General features: G+C 43.9%; 1 protein-coding gene across 11 annotated transcripts in view; it reads right to left on the reverse strand.

The window, feature by feature from the left end:
• The window catches only part of Carmil1 (capping protein regulator and myosin 1 linker 1), a 276,607-nt gene that overhangs the window by 57,384 nt on the left and 204,913 nt on the right, over positions 1-14,310 (reverse strand). For all 11 annotated transcript variants that reach the window (XM_031358897.1, XM_031358895.1, XM_031358896.1 and 8 more), the window contains 3 exons: positions 10,680-10,778; positions 4,042-4,170; positions 1,349-1,480 (listed from right to left, as the gene is read on the reverse strand). In XM_031358897.1, coding sequence (XP_031214757.1) covers positions 1,349-1,480; positions 4,042-4,170; positions 10,680-10,778 — 360 coding nt within the window. The remainder of the gene's footprint in view (positions 1-1,348; positions 1,481-4,041; positions 4,171-10,679; positions 10,779-14,310) is intronic.

The following is a 14,310-nucleotide window of genomic DNA, read 5'->3' on the forward strand; positions in this document are numbered from 1 at the left end:
AAATCCGCCTGCCTCTGCCTCCCAAGTGCTGGGATTAAAGGCATGCGCCACCACTGCCCGGCCAGAATGCATTTTTTAACATAGCCATTAGAACAGATGCCTTCTTACTACTAGAACTGCACTTGTGATATTGACTTCAGTGTAAACAGTTCTGTTATCATTTGCACGGCATCGTCACACAGACACGTAAGACTGGGGGCCTGGGCAGAATGAGATGTGATCTCTGTTTTGGGAATCCTTCATAAGTTTACTTTTGGTATGGCATAAGCATTTCTCAGAAGTTTTCATATGTTACAGTCCGAAATAAGTAACGAAGTTTGTTTTTTATTCATAGAAGAGAGAATCTGCCTTGTACATTTTATTCTTCATGATGGATCCAAGTGCTATTCCCTACCACGAGGTCTAGCAGACTCTGAAGCAACCCACTGTTCTTTTCTACCCCTTTGTCTGTGTTCAAACATAGCCCAATAGCCACAGACAAGTGAAAGTCACACACACATGAGTGTGTCCATAGGAGCTGCACAGTGAGCTAGAGTCATGCACAGAGAGACAGGTTAATGCGCAGCGAGATGGGTTAATAACACCTAAGAAGCCGCAGCATTTTCTGCCTTACTAGCTTAACTTTCAGGGAGTAATTAGTAATTAGTGCCACTCGTTTGTGCCTCAACTCCTCCACATGCCGCAGAAGTTACACTCTCAGAAGAAAACAGATTAAATAGTTACAGAAGCTCAAGGCAGCCTTGAAAGGCAAAAACCCTTCCGAATGTGAAGCGTCTCTGGGACAGCTGATTTTTAAAATCACCCTTAGAAAAAGCTGCTCTTAGATTATCTACACCCTCCAAAACCTTAGGGACCATTTAACCCCTTTTCAATCAGTAAGCCAACAGCAGAGCTCTGTTTATTTGGGGCCCCACAGGTCCACTCTAAGTAAGTCTGTTTATTCATCCCCAGGCACATCAAGGATGGTTGGCTGTGCACCTACTGTCACACTCCGTGTACGTAGCTTGGCAGGGTTTACACACAGTTCTCACCACGTTTTCCTCTCTCCAAACCAAATGTAATAAAATTTCCCCAGAGCACTTTGTTTTTGTACCTTCTGTGTGGAAATCATCTCCCCAACCAATCATATTAAGTTCATTAAGTTCACTAAAGACATGCCACCAAAAGTGAGACGACATAGGAAATCGTTCTAAAACACATTAACTAGACTAGACATTGCATTTACTTCCAGCCCAGGTGTCTGACCAGGGAGTGTGCATCTTCTAGAAACAGGCAGCTACAGTAGGAATGCCATCAAACAGAGTTACAGCATCATAAGTTCATTCTCAAGATAACAAGATCCACAGACCTTCAGTTGTTCATCCACAACTCTTGTGACTTCTCCGGCCATTGATTCCAGGGTCTCCTGAATGGGGCTGGATGACAGGCCACTGGCTCCTGCCCAGGATGCACCACCCACATGGTATAAGTTGGGCAACAACTGGAAGAAAGGTGAAAAGTGATCTTGTCATTGAAAAAAATATTTCAATAAGCATCAAGACTACTGTGGAGTTACAGAGAGGTAAAGAAATATATTAGATCATCCATTCTCAGCCAAAGGCGCTGATGGTGAACTGAGGGCCATGCTCTTCACAGGCATCTGTTCATGCTCAGTGAGACCCAGCAATGCTAGCATGATTACCACAGAGACACTGGCAGATGGCACAGCCGTTACTGCCACTCAGCAGCTCTCAGGTCACGACATCTGTCAGTGTCCTTTGTATGGTCCCGTCTTTGTCTGCAACGTGAGGACTGAGGTATTTTTACCACATGTTTGTCACTGAAGATGCAGGTAATTTGCCCCTTCTCTTCAGATACCAGTTGTTTGTCCCATAATTCCACTCAGTTCTGACACTCTGCCAAGACTATCAGATGGCATAAGAAAGGATTCAGACCTACAGGGCTATGTCACTCAACTGCCAGTCACACATCCTAGGTCATCACCGGTTCTTTAGAAAAGCTGATTATAAAAAAAGTCGCGGGGGTCTGCACCTAGCCCTCAAGTTTAGTGACGTACGGCAATGCCACACTTGTTTCAGCAAAGCACCTTCCTTACTGGGTTCCAACCCAGACCGCGAAATGGACTCAGTACCTTGGCAGGCACAGGGGAGAAAGTGTCACCCGGGCTTGGCTTGGCGGACAGGGCTTCCCTGCCATCTCCAGGAATGCCAGCTTCAAAGCCCCTTGATGGCACCAAGCAAAAACTATTTGAATCCCTGTTTCAAGAATCCCTAGGAGCTGCATTAGAGGCATGGTGACCGACCCAGTCTCTAGCCCTTCACATTGACAGGGTGTGTACTTGACAGAAGAGCCATCTTACGGTCAGCTCCTCCAGGTCCACTCACAAGGGTGAAGGCTGTTGTATTGCAAAGCTTTGGTTATCAGTAGCTAAAAATGCTATTGTCACCTCTGCTGCGCAGAATGTTCCAGGAATTTAGAGAGGCTCTGTGCCACCATCCAAGGATATGTTATTATTGGATCACAGGACTACTTGACTAATGTGCAAGGTCCCTGATACAACATTCAGCAACTGTGATCCTGGGGCCAGCAAGATGGTTCAGTGGGTATTCACCACCAAGCCTAACGAACTGAGTTTGATCCCTGAGACATGCACGTGGAAGGAGAAAACAGGCTACCACAAGTTGCCCTTACACAAACAGACACACACACACACACACACACACACACACACACAAATAAAATAAATGCAAATTTAACAAGTAAAGCCACTTACGTGATCCTAACAGCAGAAGAAAGAGCTCAGCTTCTGCCCCACAATTAGTCTATTTTCTATGAAGTCATATTTTGGGGAGTAAATGGATGGAAATAGAAAATACCATCCTGAGTGAGGTAACCCAGACCCAAAAGGACATGTATGGTATGTACTCACTGATAAGTGAATATTAGCCAAAAAGTATAGAATACCTAGGCTACAACCCACAGACCATAAGCTTAGCAAGCAGGAAGGCCCAAGTGAGGATGCTTCAATCTCACTTAGAAGGGGAAACAAAATAATCATGGTAGGCAGAGGGAGGGAGGGAGGGACCTGAGTGGGAGAGGGAAGGAGGAGGGGAAAGGGAGGTCAGGATCAGGTGTGGGAGCTCAGGAGAGAAGCCTTGAGAGCCAGGAGAATGAATTGAAATATACAGCTGCTGGGGGAATCTCTAGAAGTCCCGAAGACCTGGGAGGTGAGAGGCTCCCAGGACGCAATGTGGTGACCTTAGCTGAAATGCCCAGCTGTAGGGATATGGAGCCTGAAGAGACCACCTCTATTAGTTAGACAGGGCCCCCAGTGGAGGGATGAGGGCATCCACCCACCTTCAAAATTTTTTACCCCAAATAGTTCCTGTCTAAAAGAAATGAAGAGACAGAAATGGAGCAGAAGTTGAAAAATACGGCCAACCAGTGACTGGTCCAACCTGGGATCCATCCTATGGGTGGGAGCTAAACCCTAACACTACTACCAATGCTATGTTGTGCTTATAAACAGGAGCCTAGCATGGCTGTCCTCTGAGAGGTTCTACCCAGCAGCTGACTGAGACAGATGCAGATACCCACAGCCAATCACTGGACTGAAGTCAGGGACCACTATGGAAGAGTTAGGGGAACAACTGAAGAAGCTGAAGGAGAGGGTGACCCCATAGGAAGGTCAACAGTGTCAACTAACCTGGACCCCTGGGAGCTCCCAGAGACTAAGTCACCAACCAAAGAGCATACATGGGCTTCTCTGAGGCCCCATATGTAGCAGAGGACAGTTTTGTCTGACCTCAGTGGAAGAGGATGCACCTAGTTCTGTAGAGACTTGATGCCCCAGAGAATGGGCATGCCCAGGAAGCCGGGAACACCCTCTCAGAGGTGAAGGGGGGTGGACTGTGAGGCAAAATTTGGGATGTAAATAAATGAAATAATTAATAATGATTAAAAAAAGAGAAAGAAATCAGCACAGGTACAAACAGGACAAACATGCTACCAGTGTCTTATGAATTCTGAAAAGAAGCTCACCGTTTTAGAGTTCTTAGCATCTCGCATGAGCCGTTCTGCAGCCTTTAAGTCCTCCTGAACAGCATCGCCCCCACAGGTCCGTAAGGAGTTGAGGTGATCCTGAACCTTCACACATATCCGGTCAATCATCTGTGCAAGCCAGAGGAGCATCCGAGTTTAGTACAAAAATGAAGTCATAGAATGGACCATGAAAATTCAAGGAATCAAAATGCATGAGGTTAAAAATGTCTTGCTGGCATCCTCCAGAAGGGTGCTTAACCAATTATTAGATTGGTCTAACTATACATGCAAGAAGCCAATGGCACATTTAACTCCAGGAAAAAAAGTGAGACATTTTGGTAAAAGATAGAGGCATTTTTTTTCTCCCTTAAAAAGAATACTGTGTAACGAATCCTCTTAATGATCCAAATCTTGTAGCTCCCAGTGATGTTCTGCTAGACAGTGACTCTCATTAACTGTCATCGAGTGCCCTGTGTGTGTCAGACACAAGGAGATGTGCTGAAAAAGTAAAAAAAAAAAAATGTCTTACATGTTGCTGGGACTAGTGACAGGACAATAGAATGCTGACACCTGCCAGTGTATAAAAGCCAAAACAGCCTCTGGAAATTGACAGCTTAAAAATTCTATTATATAAAGTGCTTCTCTTCATAAGTTGAAAACCACCAAAATATAGAAGCAGGTTGGGGGCCAGGGACAGGATGCTAGAGATGTAGCTCAGTTGGAAAAATGCCTGCTTAGCATCTGTGATGCCCTGGGTTAGATAAACTGGGCATGGTGGTACACATCAGACATCCCAGCATGTGGGGGGCTGAGATATGGGGATCTGGAGGTTCAAGCTCACCTTTGCCACAAAGCAAGTTGGAGTGCAGTTTGGGTTATATGAGACATTGCTTTGGTCAATAAAGGAGGGATGGGTCTTGTTATATCAGCACAAGTAATGATGAAGATAATCCCACTAGTATCCACCCCAGCAGCTTGGCTTCACAAGCACTTGAATCATTTTCAGTGGGTCCAAGATTGAACTGTAGAACCCAAAGGAATTGCTGGTCATTGCATAGACAACGCCTATAGCGGAACGTTAGAATGTCTTTATTTTAAATCTGCCTTGGGGCAGACCTGCTCTGGAGTGCCCCACTTACTTCCCTAACTTCCCAGGAGTGGCTGGATTAGCTCATGTGGTGGTGAGTGTTATGCACTATGGGAATCTCTTGACCAGGGTCTCACTCCTGGTCCTCACACCCTCTGGAACCATGAGCTGAACTAACCTCTACTTCTTACAGTTAGCCAGGTGTGAGCATGCAACAGGAAATGAAGTAGGAGCGAAGATTCATCTCAAGCAAACAGCAGTCACGGTGATCCACACAACCCTTACCCGGGCACTCTCAGTACAGCTAACACTGCTGATTGTATGGTCTTAAAAATACAGTGTTTAGCTAAGTAGTTGGAAGATGGACAACTTAAAACCATCCTCAGCTGCAAAGCCAAGTTCAGAGTCAGTCTGGACTATGTTAGTTTTGTCTCACTAGCGTAAAAAAAAAAAATATTGCTGTGTTCCTGGGATGGCTTAGCAGGTAGAGGCGTACACAGCACAGCCTGAAGTTTGATCCCTGAAACTGACAAAGAAGACAACAGGCACCTGCAAGGAGCTGCCCTCTGATCTCTGTATGTGGATGTATGACACACGGGCATGCCTACCTCTTGCCCCACATATAAATAAATAAATGTAAAGAAAAACAAAGTGTATATTCTTCAGAGACCTTATAAGGAGTGTCCTGGCCTATCTGATAAGTCATTGAATCCACAGAGTTTAATTATTCTCACTCTCTCTCTCTCTTTTTTTTTAAAGTAAACTACCCTGTTCTTTCTATTTTGAATAATTCAATATCGTGTCTAGGAAGCTAGCTAAAATCTCCCTTCCTTCTTTTACAAATTAAAAAAAAAAAAAAACAAAACAACAGAACCCTCACCAAAAAGAGGACATGGTAGAAATTGCTTTGCATGACTGAAGCACTGGGTTCAGTCCCATCCAGCACCACAAAAATGAAACATACCTGTATGCAGTTTTCAAGCCCTGTAATCCCAGTACTCTAGAGGCAGAGACAGGAGGATCAGCACAAGTTTGAGGCCGGCCTAGGCTACACAGAAATTCCCAGGAGAGCTAGGGAGACATTGTAAGACCCTAGGAGAGAGGGCAGAGTGTGTTTTCAGAGTAGCACAGAAGACTTACATTCTGAACTTAGAGCTGTGCTGTAGCTGCCTCTCTCATCCTTCCTTTTACACAATTAGGCTCACGTGTCTTATCTGGTATGGTAAAGACAATCACTCAAAGCATCTATTATGCTGACAAGGGGCTATAGGAGCTGTGTTGATGCATACAACAGCTCTTCTGCTGTAAAATTCCCAGACTTCTTGTAAATGGTCTATCTTGAGCTCCAAATAGGCAAAGCTATGCGAACAGTTGATTTCACCTGCACTTGATACCTCCAGTCTATGCTTACAGCTGGAATCGAATGCTTTCTACATCCCCACAATGCCTACAGAGAGCTGACTCTGTGTTTCTAAAAACCTTCATGATGAGCATAAATCCTTACTCTTCAAACTGGCATATTGATTGAAACAAAAATGGCCATCAATAATTCACATCTTACTAAGAATGATTTTCTAATTTGAGAAGATAAACCACATATATATCCAATGCTACAAAGGGCCAAACTGGGAGGCCTGTGCAAACAACACAATAAAGCCAGTCCTCTGCATGAATGCTACTGACTGAAGAGCCCCCCCTGAAGTGTGTCACCAGCTTTCATGGAGGAGAGAGGGTTTGGATGAAGTCCACAAAAAGTGTCCACAGGAAACAGTTTTAAAGTCAAAAGGAAGATAAAACTTTAGTTCCTCAAATAGAAGAGACTCTCATATCATTAGGGCTCTTCCAAGCATTTTGTTAGAATTTAACAAAACCAAATGCAGCACATTTGGTGCCTAGGAGATGTGAAAGGCAAGCTATTTACTTACAATGACACAGGACAAAATACAAAGTTAAAATGGGAGCAAAGAGGGGGAATCTAGGTATTTCACTGTCATTGTATAAGTCACGCCACTAAAACATGGAATTGGAAACAGTTACAGGAGGTAGAGCAGAGAGACCACTCTAGTTATCCTGTTACAAACCTCATAGTAGATGAATGTGGTCCTTTCGGTTAACCCTATCTGCTTCATTTGGCACTCACACATTCCAAGTGTTCATTTTTCTTTTTAAAACTAACTCCTAATGGAATCTAGAACCAGTCTGGGAGTCTGGCCTCAGAGATAGCTTATGGGGTTTATTTTGATGACATTGAGACAGAGCCTGTTCACTATGGGTGCACCATTCCCACATGAGACCCGACACTGCATAAACAGACAAGGGAATTGAGGGGCAGCATGCATCTGACATCCTCAGCTTTCTCATTGTGGATGCCATGTATCTGGCTGCTACAGAGTTCCAGCTACCTTAACTTCTTCCCTCTGCTACTGTAACTTCCCTGGGCTACCTTAATTTCACCACCTTGAGAATATGTCTGAACTGTGAGACACAATAAGCCCTTTCTCCCTTAAGTTTGTCAAAGTATTCTATCATAGCAACAAGAAAGAGAATAAGACTGCCAGAGTTTGAGCATTTCCCATTTCTATGGGACTGTGCACTCTGGACATGACCTTTTATTATCTGACGTCTTAATATCTTCCTAGCCTCTTGCCATACATGCTACCTCTCCCCCTTGAGAACCTTAAGAGTCCCAAGAGAACATAGTGCACAGAGCTGATCATGACCTTCTTTTCTTCTCTTACCTTCTCTTTGGTCTCAACACTTCCAGTCATCACATTAATGATAACTGTTTTCACAATGACACAGTTCAATGGTTACCTGCAGACTGACCCTAGTTGAGACACACTTTCTCTGCATTTGCTTTTTTGGTCTGGAACTCTCAATAAAATGAATACTAACATAAGTGGGGTGGGCAGAGGTGAACTACCCACTTTTGCCCTGAGTTGGCAGAGTGCTGTTGGCTTCTTCAATAACCCATTATACAACTAATCCATGGTACACTTGCAGGGACTAGCAGGCTCCTTCGGAGCTACTGGGCTGCTGCACTAAGGCATAGAAACCACTAGTAATCAATGCCATCCTGATTCACTCTCAACCTGTTACAGCTGTAACTACTCCCACCAAAGAGCTTACTGGTGGAAACAACCTTCTTTTTCCTCTACTGCTCTGTGTTTATTCAAGAGGACTAGAGCCCCACACCTGATGTTGAAGAGAGAAAATCCTGAGTAAGATAATAGCTCTGTTCCTAAGCAAGGCCAACACAGAAGTGGAAGAATCCTTCATAGTTGACATTAATGCAAGGGGTAGGTGAGCTGGTGTGGCCTGTAATCCATTGGAAAGGTGGACAAGGGAGATTCAAGGCTACCCTCAGCTACACAGGAGGTCACACGCTAGTCAGAGAAACATAGCAAGAAAGAGTGTGAAAAAGAAAAAGACCCTTAGACTTGCCAATGAGGACAATCACTGAGGGCCATTTCATATATAGTGGTCATGTTTCAGAATGTCACAGTGAGGAGGTTAGCCAAGTGATGATCTCCAGGGGGAAATTCCACTTGAGAAAGAGTGTGCTGAGAAGAGAGCTCTTTGGAGGAGAATAAAAACTAGAGCTTGGTGGCTGATAATTTAGGGCCTGATTTTGTCTGTGATTTTCAACACACAGCACCATGTGCACGGCACGTGCACTGTGCCTGGGGCATGGTATACTGCTCTGTCTGCTCCATAGTGGCAGATGCAGTGGTTACACAGGGCCTAGAATATTTGCTGTGTCAGACAGTTTCCCAACAACCGGCTAAGATGGCTTATGAGGTTAGATAGGAGGGAGAACTGGAAAGCAGGAAGATAGCATTGATTCTTATAAAATCCTAGACAAAGGCACCAGAGAAAACAAGTGCATGAGGAGCCATGGGATTTCAGTGTTTCCTTCACACACTGTGATTCGTCCCTTGTCACCGGGGCATGACAAGGGAAGGGGATTACGGAACAGTTGTCATAGAGGGTCTACTCTTCCTGCATTAGAATGTCTCAACACTTCAAGGTGCATCTATCTCCCCTGAAGCCACTGAAGTGATTCAAGTAGGAAAATAGCTAGTCATAAAATTCCATGGAATTCCCGAAGTGGAAGGTGGCAATGTACCAGGCACATAATGACTCAAATAATTCAGAATGAGCCACCAAAGCAGAGTTAAGCATCTACATCTCTCTCCTGTGTGCAGCTGCCTTTCAATGAGAACATGGAATCTGGAATTTGCTATGAAGAACAAGCCCTAAAGATGGTGTAGTGTGGTCTTGTCTTTTTCTTTTCTTTTTTCTTTCTTTCTTTGTATGTGTGTGTGTGTGTGTGTGTGTGTGTGTGTGTGTGTGTGTGTAAGTGTGCAGGGTTGGTTGTAGGGGTTTCCCTCCAACCAGAAAGAAGTTGTCACAATATTGGATTAAGAAAGAAAACTACATTTTGGTATCTCATTAAAGGAAAGGAGGCAAGGGTACAATGTTAACAGTCTCGCCTGCTTTTAAGGTTACACAGAAACCAGGGCCTAAGTGATAGCCAAATGCAGAAGGGCAAGGCTCCTCTTGCAGAGAACCTGAGTTGGGTTCTCAGACCTCTCAAGTCAGGCTCATAACAGCCTGTAGTTCCTGCTCCAGTCAACCTGACCCCTTCTTCTGGCATCTATGGGCAGTGACAGTCATGTGTACATATTAAAAATAAAAATGGCTCTTAAAAATAATTACATATGTTAATACCAGTAAGCTATAAATACTCAAATAATACTAATCCCTAACAGGGAGAACCATTAGATTTTTAAGGCTTGACAAAATCTAAATAATACTTTCTTTCTCAAAAGTTCTGTTAGGCCAGAAATATTTAAAGAAAATTTTTTTTCTTGACACATATTACTTGAATGTTACTAATTAAATAATACATATTGTCAGTAAATGTAACCAATGCTGAACTAACTGTGAGGAGGGTAGATTCACTCATAGACTCTGAGATAAGTAATGGCAATAAAATAAAATAAATGCCATCAGTTCCTTTCGACCTTCAGAGGTAATCACTTGACTTGATCCTAAGCTGCTCATAGCTGTTCTTGTATTTGTATGTAATGTTTTGAAACTCAGGGTCTTATGTAACCCAGGTTGGCCCAAACTCTGTCTACAGATGAAGATCTATATAACCTCCCACTCTTGCTGTTTCTCAGTCCCAGAGCTGGGGCTATAGGCTAACACCATCTTAAGTCTCCATACCACGGTTATCTCTATTTTTCATAAATATCAATGATCAAAAATTGCATTAGATTCCCTGAGCTATGCGGAACAATCCGCTCTGTTCCTGTTAAGCTTTCTTCCTCAATCCCTATCTTAACCTGTTACCTCCACAGTTCCCCAGTTTTTAACACTTACAAAGCTGCAACTTAAAAAAATATTGCTTTTAGTGTGTAGCTTCTAGGATTCTTTTTATTCATTTCTTCTTTATGTCTCTTTCCATCTGCTGTGAGTTTCCTAAGCCAGTTCCTCCTGGAGCTGTGCTCTGCAAGCCTCTGTGACAGAACGGAGCCCTTACCTGCTGGGTGGTGCTGGTGACAATGCCCTGCTGGAGTCGGTAGGCCTGCTCCTGAAGGTATTTCCTGGTCTCGTGATTCCGGAGCAGATAATTTTCTATCTGGAAATGGAGCACACATATCTCTCAAGAACACATTTGGACTCCGTGGAGGAAAAAGTTATCAGTGCACCAGTCAGTAAGCACGGTCTCTTAGCTCTTTGACGCCATGACCCACGTAGGCTCAGGTAGAGCTCTGACAAGTTTATCAGGGTGCTTTTAGCTGGAAAATGACCTTTCAGGTAACTGAAGTTGTGTGTGTGTGTGTGTGTGTGTGTGTGTGTGTGTGTGTCTCCAAAATTGACAAAGATAAGCCAGTGTTTGGTGATAGCTGCTGCTGGCTCAGGGTTCTTATCTCGGGGCAGCATGAAATTAAAAGATTTAACAGCATGTAGTTCAGAAACAAGTCTTTTTTAAGGAGGGCAAATGGTGCCCTGTGAACCCCAGCTTAATCCACACCCTAGAATTGCTCAGCACTTGGGAAATGATGTTAAGGAAGAAAGGGAAGAGAGGAAGATGGGGGCAGGGGTTGAGGAAGAGTACTAGGGAAAGGGAGGGAGAGAGGAAGAGGGAAGAAAAGGCTGGTGGAAGGAGGGAAAGAGAGAAGAACAGCTATAAATATAGCAACTTTGGTGTATTCTAATTTTAATAATCTACCAAATTTTCATAGTTTCTCAAAACAGGGCTGATTATTAATAAAGTGGCAGCAAATAATAAAATATATCCCCATACAAAACAAGAAACCTGAATGAAGTGGGTTGACAGTTCTTATGTTTGCACACACACTCCTCTGAAAACTGGGAAGGCACAGATTAGAACCAGACAGAAAGGAAACGCTTGGGAAGATCACCAGGCCTTGGGCATGCTGTGAACAAAGAGTGCAGGATGAACTAGTTAGAAAGATGAGCTCCCACAGAGAGGGTTTGTAGCAGGGTGTGGTGTTGACTGCCTACATTTCAATACGCTGAAGGCAGAAGCAGGAGGATCACTCTTGAGTTCAAGTTCAGTTTGTGGTACACAGTGAGTTCCAGAACAGCATAGGCTACATACAGAGAGATCTTTCTCAAACAAACAAACACACTTTCAAAGAATGATGAGGGACTGGAGATGTAGCTCAGTTAATAGAGAGCTTAGAAAGCACACATGAGACCCTGAGTTCAATCCCCAGCAGCACATAAACTGGGCATGATAGTGCATGCTTATGATCTCAGCCCTGTGCACAAAGCTAAGAAGTTTAAATCTACACTCACAGGGGAGACGGGCTTCTGGCCATGCCTGTGAAGGACTATTTTGACTACTGTTAATGGATATGGGAAGAAGACCCATCTCAGTCATGAGAAGGGGATCCAGGGACTGCATAAAATGGACAAAGTAAGCTGAACAGAAGCATTTTTCTCTGCGAGCAACGCGCTGATGTTCCTACATCTGTGACGTTCCTGCCATGGACTATAGCTCGGAACCATGAGCTGTCACTAACCCTTTCTCCTCAGAGTTGCTTTGGTTAGAGTGTTTTATCATAGCAACAGGAAAGGGAAAGGAAACTAAGACACGTGGTTACGAAGCAGTGTGTGTGTGTGACTGCCCAGTAAGTACACACTCACACACACACACACACATACACACACACACCTTCTTATAAACGCAGGCAGCTACAGCAGAAGAAGCTACCACACGCAGTGAAATCAGAAGTGACAAAGACAAGATAAGAAGTGCTGGGCCAAGCTGAGCTACGTGAGACCCTGTCCCTAAAAGAGACAAGACCGATTTAAGGTGGGTAAATTGTGCCATCCTGCTTTATTCCCCCCTTTATTGTTTTAATAATGTGTCTTAGCCATTTGCCTCTTTAATTTGTCACTGTGGTTCCCTGGTTAAGAATGTCTAATAACTGTGAAGCTCTTACTGTTATTACATTTTCATTTTAATTTTCCATATGCTAAAATAACTACTACTCAATAGCAATTAGGAACAATTAAAACCCAGACACCAATTACCCGGATCCCAGGAAACTAGAAGGCAGAGCAAAAGTGCCTTTCCCCAACTAATGCATCATTAACATGGTCCTGCGGGGCTGGATCACATGACCGTCCCAGCAGCCACATCTTGCCAAGGTGACTCATCATTGGGAAATGCTTTAGTATGGAGGTTCTGAAAGGCAGACCCTTAAGACCATCCAGCTTTGGGTCCTTTGCCTCTTTCCCTATCTTTTCATAGCTGGCCTCACACTGGAGCCAAAGGCTGAGAGCAACCTGTTCGTTCAGGAAGCTCATGCCACACTGACATGGGACAGTGAAGGCTGGCAGGGCCTGTGTTCCCAGACCTTTCCCAAGTCCAACCACTCTGCATAACAGACTCTGCATAACAGGAAAGAGTTTTGATGGTTTTGCTGTTATTGTTTTAAGAAAACTAACGTGATGTTTCTTCTTTTTGTATATGCACATATACAGGTTCATGTGTTACAGGTGCCTGTGTCCATACTTGCCCAAAGGTCAATCTCAAATGTCACTCTCCACTTTGGTTTTAGGGATAGTCTTTCTAGCACAGAACTCGACAGTTAGGCTGTGCTGGCTCTCTAGTGGGTACCAGGGACCCTCCTGCCTCTGCCTCTCCATTCGGGATTAGTAAGCCCATGCCACCACATCTAGCTTCTTCTATGGGTTCTGAGAGCACACCCAAGTCTGTGTGTGTGTGTGTGCAATAAACACTCTGTTGGCTGAGCCCTATCTCCAGCCCTACAAAGCTTCTTTCTAAAAACATGTATAAAGAAAAAAGAACCACAAACTCTGTACGTCTCTGTTCTCAGTCATTAACCTGTTACTACTGTACTTAGCATAATAAGATTTCGTTCCACACAGCGTTCCAGGGAGAAGACAGACACTTATCTCCTGGGGACTAAGAGCTCACATTAAGGCCATATGAGGAGGAGCCAAAATAGTCATTGTCCTGGTGAGGGGATAGGAGCAGGGGCAAGCTGGAGAAGATCCAAACCCACGTAGATGTCTCCAGAGGCCTAACTTGTACAAGAGGCAAAAGTCCTGGATCAAAAATGATAGAAATTTGCATTGAAAAACAATTTATAAAGATTTAATATATTTTGTTTTTGAAAAGTTAAAGTAAGTAGACTATTTGGTCCAGTTATTTCTCCAAGGACAGAATCTAGCTGTTGAGATGAAAACAGGCTCACTTGAGCATGAAAAACTCAATACATTCAAGGCACAAAGTAATCCCCTACCCCCTACTCTCAAACTCCACAAGCAAGTGCACTTCTCCCATCTTGTCCAAACTCTATTTTGTTTCATCTGAATAGAGTCTCATATATTCCAGGCAGGCCTCAACCCACTAGGTAGCTAAAGGTAACCTTGAATGTCTGATCCTCCTGCCTCAGTATCAAGTGTTAGGATATAAGCATGTGCCACCACAACATGTTTCCTGTGCCTTGAGTTTTCTTCTGTGGAGAGTGTATTTTCATGGGGATGGATGACTAGCTGCTACTTGTAACCAGGTCTCATATGTAGACCTGGGTCTTAACCCCACACTATTTCACTACACACAAGCAAACAATCTTGAACTGGAAACATTTCTGATCAAGCATTTCAGG

Source organism: Mastomys coucha, unplaced genomic scaffold, assembly GCF_008632895.1.
Source record: "Mastomys coucha isolate ucsf_1 unplaced genomic scaffold, UCSF_Mcou_1 pScaffold7, whole genome shotgun sequence".
NCBI classification, from domain to species: domain Eukaryota; kingdom Metazoa; phylum Chordata; class Mammalia; order Rodentia; family Muridae; genus Mastomys; species Mastomys coucha.